Raw genomic sequence first — 13877 nt, 5'->3', positions numbered from 1 at the left:
TACCACTCGGTGGACTGAATGTTTGTGCACAATTTCAATCTTCTAGGTGTAAAAATAGACCCACCAGAAAAAATTCAGAAATTTCCCCATGTTACCCTATACAGAAGTATATTTTGAAAAAAAATCACTGAGACGTCCGTAATTACCCTAGAATAATAATTCGAACGTCATTCTCTTCAGAATGGAACTGCCTTTCAGACGGTATGACTCACGTGTCACCATCATGTATGTGAGGCGGGAAAATCCTGAAAACGGGATTTTTTGGTCTAAAAATCCCTTTTTCAGTTTTTTCCCCTCTGGACCCCCTCTGTTTTAATGCAGAGATCTAAAAAAGATCTGATAAATACTACTAGGTAGGCTGAATGTTTGTGCGCAATTTCAATCTTCTAGGTGCAAAAGTAAGCCCGCCAAAAAAATACCCACCATGTCCCATTTTTCCCTATATAGAAGTATATTTTTCAAAAAATCCCTGAGACGTCCCTAATTACCTTAGGACAATGATTCGACCGTCATTATCTTCAGAATGGAACTGCCTTTTAGGCGGTATGACTCAAGTGTCCCCATCATGTAAGTGAGGCGGGAAAATGACGAAAAACGGGATTTTGGGGGTAAAAATATCCCTTTTTTCACCCCTTTGCCCCTCTGGTTCTCCCCCTGTTTTAGCACTGACATCGGAACAAAAAATCTGGTAAATACTACTCGGTGGACTGAATGTTTGTGCAAAATTTCAATCTTCTACGTAGAAAAATAAGCCCGCCAAAAAATATTGAACATTCGCTTAGAAAATGAGAAAAGAAATTTTTGACTTATGACGTCATCACCTCCTATGTCTGGACGCAGGACGGTCTGAAACCATACGTAATGTCCTCTACAAGGCCTTTGGACTTGGAAAACAAAAAACAAAACAAAAAAAAAAAAACCCGGACGAAAAAGCTCAAATAGAAGAGAAATAACGCAATGTACCATGAAAAATGCGTATGGTACAAATTGTATCATAGGATCCCGAAGGGGTTAAATTTTTTGGGGGGCCCCGAAGCTTATACGTAAATCTCGCACTGAAGGTGACATCCTATACTTCAAAAGCAATAGGTATTACTTTCGATTGAAATGTAATAAGTTTTAGGACTCTGTTTAACTCTGCAATGAACAATGATTTTAAGACAGATACTTATAGTAATATAATGATGACAAAAGTCGTGATAATTGAATTAAAGTTTAACACACACATACACAATCGTGCTACGCCAGTGTTTGTATGTGCTGCACTGAAAAAAAGTATATTTTAAAAAGCCGACTAAATAATGGACAGGTAGCCAGTATTGTCTATTGTCTCATTTCAGAAAGAGAGGGAGGGGAATAGTGCTTTGTGTCGGCGCGATAGCTTCTTATAAAAGGGTTGCATCTTGCAATTGTTTACAGCAATGTACCAATTACGACATGTCTTATCCGTGTGGCATTAAACATATTTGAAAAAAACCTTATTACAGCATTGTTGAGTTGATCTCTGTTGCGTTCAGAAGTCTCGGAGGTCGGTGCTGTTCAGCTAATATGTCGAAAAAACTTATCAGCGATCTCTTCTCAGGCTCAGTGTCTTCCTTGTGTTCAAAGAAACGCGATTTTCAATCCGTTGACGTTAGTGATAATTCTTCTTCAATAGAGAAAAAGACAAAAATAGAAATACATGTGACAACCAGGATTCTCAATTTGAAATGTTCGATTACGAAGAAAGTGGAAATGAACTAGATGCTGGAGAGAGGAAAGATGACAGTATTGCTTCTAAATATACTCATTTATACTTTTTGTCCCTTGCTTTCTTTTAATAAATCCCTCAAAGATAAAAATGTTTGCAGTAGCCTATTTTATCCTTGGTTTACTTTACCTACTTGTTGTGTATTTTATGTTATTAACGAAAAGTAGAGTATTATCTGTTTGTCTGTGTTGTTGGAACCTTCTTTCATTTCTATGCATTCATGTACATTCTTGGAGGGAGAGGAGGTAAAGCTATCTTGAACTTCATCGACTACACAGTACACACCGTTATTATTGCTTTAAAAAAAAAAAAAAAAACCTGGAAGTAGAGGTAGTGTGTCTGCCACGCGGAATTCTGTAGGTCGAGCCTATAGCCCATCCTAAGTCCTGCATTTCTCCAGCCCCACCAGGCGAATGCCGGAATTGTACCTTCTATAAGGCCAAGACAGCTGTTTTCCACATCCTTGTTTCTCCCCAATTTCGGTCTGAGCCTTAGCTAACTAAAGACTATAAAAATTGAAACTTAATTTTTGTAAAAAAATGTTTACATTGCCCAGTTCTCATTTTCATTGTCCGCCCACCCAGGAACTAGGTCCGCCTCTTTCCGCCCACCCCATCAAGCGTTCCTGGCGCCGTCCCTGTTCGTCTAGTTAAATTTTAAGAATAATTTATAATTCGCTAGAACTTATTTATTTATTTATTTATTAGCTATAATGTAACTATCGTTGCTCTCAGGCTGGCCAATCGCAGCTAGTAAAAGGTCACGCTCTTCCTTTAACAGAATTGCTATGATATTTAAAAAAAAATAGAAACTTAATTAGCCTATGTTGTCATGAGATAATAAATGTCTCTGTGCCACGTTATTCCTTAATAATAAACATTCACGTTAATAGATTATGCTACCTGTGCTATCACTTCTCTACCTGACGCAAATAGTTCTCGCTACCTGCACTATCGCTTGCCTGCCTGATGCTAATAGTTTTCGTTAACTGTGCTATCGCTTGTCGGCCTGATGCTAATAGTTCTCGCACCTGCGCTGTTACTTGACTTTCTTATGCTAATAGTTCTCGCTATCTGTGCTATCGCTTCCCTGCCTGACACTAATAGTTCTCGCTACCTACGCTTTCGCTTGCCTGCCGGACGCTGTTCTCGCTACTTGCGCTATCACTTGCCTGCCTGACACTTATAGTTCTCGCTACCTGTGCTATCGCTTCCCTGCCTAACGCTAAAAAGTATCGCTACCTGTGCTATCGCTTCCTTGCCTAACGCTAAAAGTTCTCGCTACCTGTTCTATCGCTTCCCTGCCTGACGTTAAAAGTTCTCGCTACCATATAGGCAGTTTGTCGTTTTAGCTGTTGTGACAATTTAGTAATAATTTGAGAATTGTATTGTTTGACTTTAATTATTTAAATGTAGGATAAGGGCCATGTAACCATATTTAGATTTGAATATTAATATTTTGAATAACTGTATGTTGGATGGTGGTCAAACTCCAAAAATAATAAATAAATTTTTAAGTAGGGGTCTATCAATAATTATAGATTTAAGCACGAGTTTTATCTAAAGTGTAGTAGTGCGGACCAAATGATAGGCACAACAGTTTTGTTTTTTAAATATATATATATATATATATATATATATATATATATATATATATATATATATATATATATATATATATATATATATATATATATATATATATATATATATATATATATATATATATATATATATATATATATTTCATGATGCTTCCATATTATATTTATTTAGTCCCACACAGCCCCAAATTTCACATCAATTGACCAAAAAAATCTTCTTTTCATATGCCCCTGGTAAATAGTGATTTTTGGAAGGAGGGGCTATAGCCTCATATCAGTCACTGACACATGCAAGAAGCAACGGAATATTAATTCTGTGATATTTAGGATTAATCTGACGCTCATTGGCATTTCCAGAATAAAGTCTGGAATTTTTATAAAGGTACACGATCTTTGCTTCGCCCCCTATGCCCCCCTAAGGAGGTGTTTTTTTTTTTTCAAAATAACATTCCAGATTTGAAACATGCATACCAGTTCCTTACAATAACGTCATATTTCACATTAATTGATCAAAAAAGCTTCTTCTTGTATGTCCCTGCTAAAGATATTTATAGTGAATTTTTATGTGATTTTTGGAAGGAGGGCTGTAGCTCTTATATTAGTCACTGACACATGCAAGGAGCGTCGGGGCATTAACTCTGTGGCACTTGTGATAAATTGACACTTGCTGAGATTCCGAAAGTACCCTAAAGTAAGATTTTTCGTAACATTCCATTCCATCCATTCCGTTTTTACGCCCTTGCCCCCGAAGGGGTGGGCTTACCCAAAATAATGTTTGAGACGGCTGTACTAGCATTGCGGATGAGTGTTATTGCATCTTGTACCAAATAAATAACATTTCCCCCAAATCCTTACCAATAATTATTGGAAAAAAATTGCTTCCAAACTTTAACATTGAATCTCCTATAAGGAAAATGAACTTTCATTAGTTTTATGCCTCCAAAAGGGGCGCTAAACAATGGTTTTCTCTTATTTACTTTAGAAATTCGAAAAATTCAGATATTTTTCAATAAGAATGCCAAATTTCAAATTGATGGTGTGAAACCTTCATCTTCTTCCAGTGCTGTAGAAAATAATACTAATCTCTCTCTATATATAGTCTCTATCTCTATACATATATAATGTTACCAGGAGTTATTGTGTAGGACTAAATGGATATAACATGGAGACATTATTAAATCTATGAAATTTATGAAATCTTAGTTCTATTTTATTTTAATAAAATGTAATGTATTTATTTACTTTGTAGGTTTCCAAGTGAAGGCACAGGTATTCGTTTCGAAACAAACAAAGCCGCAGTATGGAAATCTTGATATTACTATCTCAGATGGGCAGAAACAAGAAACAATCATTTTAAGTGAGTAAGTTTCCGGAAGGGGAAAACATATGGAAAGATGTTGATGGAAATATTGCACACTCAACAACATTTTATTATTATTATTATTATTATTATTATTATTATTATTATTATTATTTAGTTGTGGTTCTATCAGTGTTTTCACAGCGGAGTTTTGAAATGTTATATACAAGGTCCGGCAGAAACAATCTACCATTTTATTATAGGTCTTACAGTAGGTCTAACTCTACATAGGGAATGTAAAGGAGAAGAAGGGGAATTGATAAATAACATAATGCTGTTTTATGACAAAATACCCCACGTGGATGTTTTATTTTATTTATGATATCTTTTATTTTTTACACTGTGAGATAAACCACTGGGCTGGTGGAATTGCCCTGACCTCTTCACTGATGCGATGCTTCATATCCTGTAAGTTGGGAACACGTAATGCAAACACTTGGTTCTTGAGGTACACTCATGTCCAAAATTATTGCCGCATATCTATGTATAACTGTCTTCTTGAAAGAATATTATTTGATAATGGTTTTGCAGGGTGCTTTTAGAACTGATACTATGTGTATAATCGGGAAATGTATATTTGTGGTAAATTTCATAGGAAAAGAATTATAAATACGAAAATTAGAATGAGTAAAACAAAATGTTGCTAAATGGAAAAGGAAATTTTATTTTCGTTTTATTGTTCTTATTTACTGCTCTTTTGACATGAAATTTGCCACATACATGTCTTTGCCGATTATACACATACTAACATTACAAGAAATAGCGGGCGAAATCGTTATCAAATTATATTTCTAGAATAACATCTTTATAGACATGCGTCAATAATTTTGGACATGAGTGTACCCCCACAGAAGGAAATCGCAAGCACTCACAAGTAGACATTACGTTTGTGTGAATCGAGTTGCTGCCCGAGACATATGTAACAGAGTAGTACTAAATGTGCTCAATATGTCAAGGAAATTTTAGGTTCAAAGCTGAAAGGGTTTAGGAGATATAGTCACTAGAAGGTCATATGTAGGTACATGTTTTAGTCGTAATACATAGTCCAAAACATAAGAGATGTCATGTACCTATTAAGTCCTCTAAACTAGATTAAATGCTTTATGTTTCCAGCATATTTAACTGATAAAACACAAGAGAAAATGGTTTGTTTTGCAAATCCGAAGTGATTTTGTTATTGCATAGAAAAGTTACCAATTATTACCATCAATATGCAGTTCAGAAAAGAGTGCATGCCTCGCACAAATACTCTGCTCACAGTGAGGACACAATTCTGTCACAATTATGTCGTTCACAATTCTGTCAAAGCAGTAATCGTAAGGAGCGATCCAACTTCCAGGTTCCTCATTCAAGTATCTAGCTTTATGGAAAGCGAATCGATGCGAAAACGAGGAGCACTGAACTGGTGAATTGAGAACGACTGAAGTTGTATGAATCTGTCATGATGCCAAATATTCACGTCACTTCCTGTTATTGTTGTATCAGTGATGAAACGAACAAAAAGCTTTGTATGGACGGAACAAGTGAACATCCAGAGGCTGAATTATGCCAGTACACCCATCAGGAACCAGCCGTTTGATCAATTAAAAGCCTTCTGACACACACATTGACGAAAGATTGTCGTCTTTGTTTGCAGACCACGAATCAAGTAATAGGAGGACTTTCTTGTTATCACTTGGAATGCTTTCCCATATGACATCCGAATAGAACATTTGATGTCGTCACACTTTCTAGTGGCTGCATCTCCTAAACCCTTTGAGCTTTGCACCTAAAATTTACCTGACATATTGAGTGTACTTAGTACTACCTATCAATGTGTCTCGGGCAGCAACTCAATTCACCCACACGTAACGTTTACTTCTCAGATCAGAAGATTTGACTGGTCACGGTATGCCTCCAAAATGAGAAATGATTCTGCTCCCGCGAACATCGTACGTAACATTCTTATCTTGTCTCGAACAGTAGGCGCAGTTGCCCTATCTTGTTAAAATAAACTGGTAACAAATCAAGGTCCTGTCTCTGTAATTCAGGAATCATGAAAGTCGTCAATAGATCTCTATAACGTTCCGAAGTGACTGCGAATACATTTCCGCGATTATCATAAACAAAAACAAAAACAAAAACAAACAAACAAAAAAAAAAAACGTCCAATAATCCTGGAACCGAAACACCAAACCAAGCCGTGATCTTTACACTATGGAGTGATTTCTCGCGGAGTTCCTGTAGATTCACATTACTCCAGTATCGCATATTATGTTTGTTGACATGGTTTGTCAACTCAAAGTGTGTCTCATTCAACATAATCAAGTTGAGAAGAATGTCCGTATTCTCGTCTAATAGGTCGATAAAATCTATATACCACTGAATTGTTTCCAGGATGAATAACTTATGGATTATTTACATTTTGTACGCATGATAACTTAAATCGTACGCATGATAACTTAAATCGATGTGTAGGCTTCCGACTTCTAATATTTTAGTCAAGACTTTATCCAAAATAAGGATGAGGAGGCGCGCTGATCCTGGAGAGCCAGAGGGCCCAGGTCCCCAGTGCTCATGTGGGTCCCCATGTATTTTTATAAATATGCATTTTTATTGTTATATGTGTTTTTCTATGAATATACAATATTTGGCATAATTTGAATTCAATTTGTCTTAAAATTCTTATATTTTCTTTCTTAGACCCTTGTCTACAAACAAACACCCACATCTGAATGACCTCCCTTCCAAAGTTACAGAGAAATCGGTTGTGTTACACAGCTAGCAAGAGGGAATTTGGTAGTTAATTAGATGCTGTGATTATTTCTGCGAAAATTCGTGTTATCTTATTTATTTACATTTTACCTGCAATTTTAAAGGTATATGTATTTAATCATTATCTAGTTCAAGCACTGCTTCAATAAAAATGTTTCAATTTAAGATCTATGTACACGAATAATCTAAGTGAATTAATATATATCTGTGGTGTATACAGAATTTCAAGAATAAATTCCATATACCTGATTCTATATGTGTAGTAAGGGCGACAGTTGATCTAACTTTTGTGCCCTGGATCCTTGGTTCAGGGGCCATATTTCCTGGCCCAGAGGAAGATGGTTCAGGAGGTACAATACGCCCCTCCTGAAGTAGCTCAAGGTGCTAAGGGTTATAGAACATGGGACTAGCGCTGAGATCGGAACAAGAATAACTCCGCTTCAGAATCGAACCCTGATCCTCTACAGCAATGGTTGTGTTCAAGGGTTCCCGTGTGGGTCCTGATGTATTTTTTATGAATATGCATTTTTATATTTTTTTCTTACTGTTATAAGTATTATTATGTGCATTTTTATGAATATATAATACTTGGCTTGAATTCAATTTGTCTTAAAACCCTCATATATGCCTTCTTAGACCCTTGTCTGCAACCAAACGCACATCTGAATGAGCGCCCTTTAAAGCTACAGAGAAATCGGTGCTCTTGTGAAGAGGGTGATATTTGAGGCCAGACTTTGACTAAATGATAATTTGTTTTGGAATGGTTTTTGCAGTTGAATTTAGAGAGAATACGTCATGAATCTTAAACCATGACTACAATGGATTAAAAGTCGCCTGAATATTTCATGATCGATAGATACTGGTGTCGAATTTCGCAGCTTACCATCCAGATTGATTTTTTATTATTTTTTCTATCTACACAGGCGTGTGCTGTGTTGGTACTTTTGAATATCTATTACCTCATAGATTGGCTCAAAATAGAGTGTGACATCGATAACTCGAAGTGTAAGGGAATAGATAACAATTCGAGTTATCGAGATTTTCGAGTAATCAAGATTCGAGTTATCAAAGTGACATCAATAAAACTTCGAGATACCAAAGTTCCGCGTTCCTCGTGAACAATAATTATATAATCTCTATAACTCGAAGTTTTATTCGTTCAACCTCTATAACTCAAAGTTTTATTCGTTCAACTTTAGAACTTGAAGTTTTATTAGTTGAGCCTTTATAACTTGAAATTTTATTCGTTCAACCTTTACAGCTAGAAGTCCTATTTGTTCAACCTTTATAACTCGAAGGTTTATTCGTTGAACTTTTATAACCTGAAGTTTTATTCGTTCAACCTCTATATCTCGAAGTTTTATTCTTTCAGCGTCTGTAACTCGAAGTTTTATTCATTCAACCTCTATAACTCGAAGTTTTATTCATTCAACCTCTATAACTCGAAATTTTATTCACTCAACATCTAAGTATAACTCAAAGTTGCAAAAATTCTTTAAATTAAATAACTACTAAAAATAAAATACTAGACGTTAGTAAAACACAATTATAGTACATATTAGCAACAATAACAGAACTAGCAAAAATAACAATTATGTAAAATCATAGAATTATAGCTTCAAGTTATTGAGGTCAAAATAAGAGAAATTCCAATTTTAGAAGTAAACTTCGATTTCTAGACGTTAGCAGATACTAAAGTTGGAGATATACTGAGATTTTTAAATATGATTCTGAAACACTTAAAATTCGATTTATTGGGGTTGTAATTTTTAAGCATTCGACTTACAGAGGTTATTTTAACTTTGAGTGTTATGGAGAGTTCAAGGGAATGTAAAAAACATCGAGTTATCAAGAAATTCGAGTTATCGAAGTCGAACTCGAGTATTTCTTTTTTCTATTTGATCATTTATTTTATTATTTGTTTATTTGTTATTAATTTAATCCGGTCATTTGTTTTAATATATAATATATTAATTTCAGTAGTTTGTAAGCTTTGTTACATAATGTGGGTATGAAAAATAAAAGATGAAATAAGCTAGATGGAATGGGAAACGAATGAGATAAGTTGAAAATATAGAGATCATAAAGAACAAGAGAACAACATTAAAGAAAATTTAAAATGAAAACGAAGTGTTAGAAGTTTGTTTGTTTAGTAAGAAAGCGTATTCTGAAATACGTCCCTAGTAGCAGAGACAACATGCAAACCGCTTGCTGTAAGCTTGAATTGTAAGTCGGCCAAGTTTGCATCCAGCTTGATTGGAAAATGTGAAAGCATACTGCAACGAAGTTACATGTGGACAATCTTGCATTCAGTGTTCCATTTAAGCTTGACGCAAGCGTTTTAAGTTGGCGGCAAGTCAATATCCAATGAACGGCCAGTGAAACTATGCATAGTGTTGCTTGCGAGTACAACAAAAGGCAGATTGTATGAAAGCATGAGTTTCAAGTGCAAGCGTAGAAAGCCAAAAGGCAGGCACATGCCAACTGCCCGAAAGCGTTCTTGCTACTAAGCTGGGAGCATTTGAAATGTGGTGTGGGCGCAGAATGCTGCGCATATAATGGACCGAAAGGAAAAGGAATGAAGACGTACTAAAGGAAGCCAATGAAGGACAACAGATCATGAAGATAATAGGAAAAAGAAGAAACAGCATGCTTGGCCATCTTATTCGACATACCGATTGGATCACTGTGCTGATAGAGTGAAAGCCAGAAGGAAAATCAGGAAGAGGAAGACCAAGGATAGAATATCTAGATGCAGTTACGAAGAAGAGGCCTTATCAAAGTATAGAAGAGGCCTTATAAAGCTCCCCCAAGCGAGAGAAAAGTTTTAAAATTTCCATGTTGCCCACCAACCTATGGTTGAGGTGAACAAGAAGAATGGGTGAAGGAAGATTTGATGGAAGGAAAAATAAGGGAGGGAAGAAGAAGACTATAGATGAGTTAGGATTTTGAAACGGACAACTTAAATGTAGAAACAGAGTGAAATGTTAGAGAGTGCGACAAGTGATCTTTCGGTATTGCCGATAATAAATAATAATAATAATCTTTTTACTATACATGGATCATTATACTTATCAATGTTTATTGTTTACTAAATGCAGTACATAAGTTCGTATACAGATTAATTGTATTATTTTTTCTTTTACCCTAATTTCAGACGATTGGAAGAAACAAAGCCTGGAGTAATATCCCGAGTGAAAGCAACAGCTATTCCTCCGCTTAATCTGAAGAACTCAACTAAAATAAAGGCTACAATTACCTTCGACCCTTACGAAACTTGGTTGGTTAAACCTGACAGACTGTTATACATTGATAAGGTTTTTCTTGCAGACGAAGATGGAAATCGGTAAATATCCATTTTGTTCCTTTATATAAACTATAGCAACGAAAAGTAGAGTGTTATTTTATCTCTTGTTGAAAAACTCAGTTAGAAAATCTCAGCAAATGAATTTATATGGTAGAAAGCATTATACAAGGTAAATAATCCGAAGAGATTGGTTGTAGAGGAGTAGGTCACTGGTGCCACATGCCAAAATCGCAACCACATCACAAAATCGGTTATAGAACACACTTGTAAGACACACCAACGGTCTCTCAGAGAAATAGATCATCGTACCGTAATCGCAAAAGATCTCCAAAGCACTGGTTTGCGAAAAAAAAAAAGTTCGTGCAGTTGTTGGCAACATTGTTATGTTCGATGTTTCCCCATTCCCAAACAAGCTTGATTGCACTTCGCTGGGATGAGTCTGGGACGCTCAGTCTTGGCTTGACAGCCATTTGTAAGGAAGCTACCGCTTGGTGGTACAGCCAAGTGTGAAGTTCGCGCAGTTATTCGTTTTCGCTAAGAGTTAAATCAATTGAAATCCATCACCGATTGACGAAATGTAAGGTGAGTCGTGCATGGATGTCAACATGTCCTGAAGTGATGTAGGGAGTTTGCAGCTGGTCGTAGTGAAATTCGCGACGAGCAACGGCGCGGAAAAGCGTCGATAAGACAGTCACGAAGGTTGGAGAAACCAGTGACTAACACCTGTGTCCTAAGCCGAAAGAACATTTATTTGACTAGAATGTGCTTCAGCAACAACGACAAGATGAAAGATGAGGTTGAATGCTTCCTCAAACACATGGAGGCGAGCTGGTGTGGTATGGTATACAACAACCGCAACAGTGCCTACAAAAAAAGCATCTACGGAAATGGCGATTATTTAGAATAATAGATCAATATACAAGCTTTAAAATGACGTAAGCATTACTCAAAATAAGCGTTTCTTTGTATTTCTTAAAAAGAGATCTTACTTTTCGGATCATTCTCGTACCAGTCACATTCACGTTGGCCATAATGGTCACATCACACAGTAAATCTAACGTTGGTTATGCAAGCCATTGGTCAGAGCCGACTTCTGTAGAACAATGAGTAGACGTTATATGAAGGTATTATCTGTCAAGAAAGTAAATGTACACCTATTTTTCGAGTCTGGCATTCCTGCACTCCATCCGTGGAGAGTATGAGAATTAAATCAATCAAATATTTACTGAGGGGCAAAAAGAAAAGTTTAATCTGAATAAGACATTGCAGAGGGGCACAAGCTCTGAATACGAATAGTGCATAGTGTAAATAAAGGACAACACCGAAAGAGAAAGCCAGAAACAGCTGTTAAACTTAGAAAAAAGAGTAAAATTTGTCGAAGTGGGAACATAAAACACAAATGCAACAAATACGCCGATAACTAAACGTTCACCATGCCATGACCTCGGTGTAGTGGTTAAGGTGCAGACTTACAAATGCAAAGGTCGTCAGTTCGAATCCTCGTGAAGAACATTTTTAAAATTTTTGTTGATAATGCATACAGCTCATGAGAGGGTAAAAGAGGTCGTATTTAGTTTTTCGTAGCAATTATTCTTGTTAGTTTTTATTACTGATAATACTTTTTGTCTTTGCGTATTGCTTTTATTCTGTTCTTCATTTCGAAAGAGAAGAATATCCGAACAAATGCCACCAAAATTTCTCTTATTTTGAATGTATACGCCATTTGCGATCAGTGAAGAATAAAAATTGAACGTTCCGAAGTAGCTGCAAAAATTAAAAAGAAAAACATGGAAATGAACCATACTCATGGTTACTAAAAATACAATTTCTACATGCCTTACACCTCCTGACCACGTTTCTACGTTAGGAAGTAAGAGGTTTCTACGTTAGCAAGTTTAGGTTAGGCTGGTCAATACGTTTTGCAAAGGGGCCTGGTTTAGCTCTGACCCACCACAGGTGCGAGAAGGGAGCAAAACACTTTTTCTCTCTCCCTCTGTGTGTCTATCTATTTATCTGTATATATATATAACGCTATTTGTGAATGCCATAACCACCCTAATTTTCAGCGGATTGAGACGAAACTTGGCACAAACATTAATTGTTGAAATATCTGGATGCGTTCGTTAACCAGAATAATCAGATGAAAATGTTCAAAATGGCGGCCCTTCAAACTCTTAAAAAGTTCCAAGAGAAACAAATTTCGCCCATAAATAGGCATTCAGAAAGTTTGATTAACTTTTCCTGTTTTACTGAAATATTTGTGTGCAGGGACTTATCCTCTTTTATTGAAATATTGGACCCGATTAATCGCCTAAAGAAAGTTCACGCCCTTTCACTACGGTCAGGCTTTTTTTTTGCAGGAGGGGGTTATTTTCGTATCAAAACAAGATGATTGTTAGTGATGATATGAAATTACACATTGAAAGTGAAGTAACTTGTGAAACGTGGTATTTGAAAGAATAATATAATAAATGTGCTTTCCTCTAACACAGAGAACTGTAAATCATGTATTTCGAGTTGAGTTGAGTTGATTTTGAGTTTAACGTCCCTTTTCAGCAGCGAGGCTATTTGAGACGTGGACCTACTGATTAACGTGGAATCCGAACCACATGAGCTCCCGCCGGGAATCGAATCCGGGCCTCATGTATTTCGAGTTCGGTAGCGTGAATGGCGAGGAGTGTAATTTGATTTGCTTTTTAGTAACACATTGCAATGCAAATAAAGGTAGGCAACATTAGTGGTAAGTAAAACAATAATAATAATAATAATAATAATAATAATAATAATAATAATAATAATAATAATAATAATAATAATAATAATAATAATAAGTGTTGTTTGTGGCAAGGCAATATCTTCCTCAATTCTTCTTCAAACGTAATGGTTGTAACGCCATATCTCCCTTACAAACAAAATATTAGCAATTTATATCGAGAGAATGGGTAATTGTAGTGATGGGAGCAACATTGGACAGTATCCACTCATAGTACTCAGAAAAATAAGCGATTTCAATGCAAAATGAACGAAGAGTCATTGTCATGGGTAGACATGGGGCCACGGCAGAGCCCTCTTTAGGCAAAATGTTGATAACTTATATCGAGAG

The 13877-nt window shown here is 36.1% G+C and overlaps 1 protein-coding gene across 2 annotated transcripts in view; it reads left to right on the top strand.

The window, feature by feature from the left end:
• Positions 1 to 13877, top strand: part of LOC145672947 (inactive pancreatic lipase-related protein 1-like) — a 144079-nt gene that overhangs the window by 109125 nt on the left and 21077 nt on the right. The window contains exons 7-8 of one of the 2 annotated variants that reach the window (XM_081742195.1): positions 4603 to 4714; positions 10625 to 10813. In XM_081742195.1, coding sequence (XP_081598321.1) covers positions 4603 to 4714; positions 10625 to 10813 — 301 coding nt within the window. Of the gene's footprint in view, positions 1 to 4602; positions 4715 to 10624; positions 10814 to 13877 lie in introns of those variants that run through there. The other variant, XM_081742197.1, reaches the window with a different exon arrangement.

This window comes from Thermobia domestica, chromosome 16 (genome assembly GCF_964235325.1).
Source record: "Thermobia domestica chromosome 16, izTheDome1.hap1.1, whole genome shotgun sequence".
Classification (NCBI taxonomy): Eukaryota; Metazoa; Arthropoda; class Insecta; order Zygentoma; family Lepismatidae; genus Thermobia; species Thermobia domestica.
Note: the sequence above shows the minus strand (reverse complement) of the source record. Positions and strands in the feature narration are given on the sequence as shown.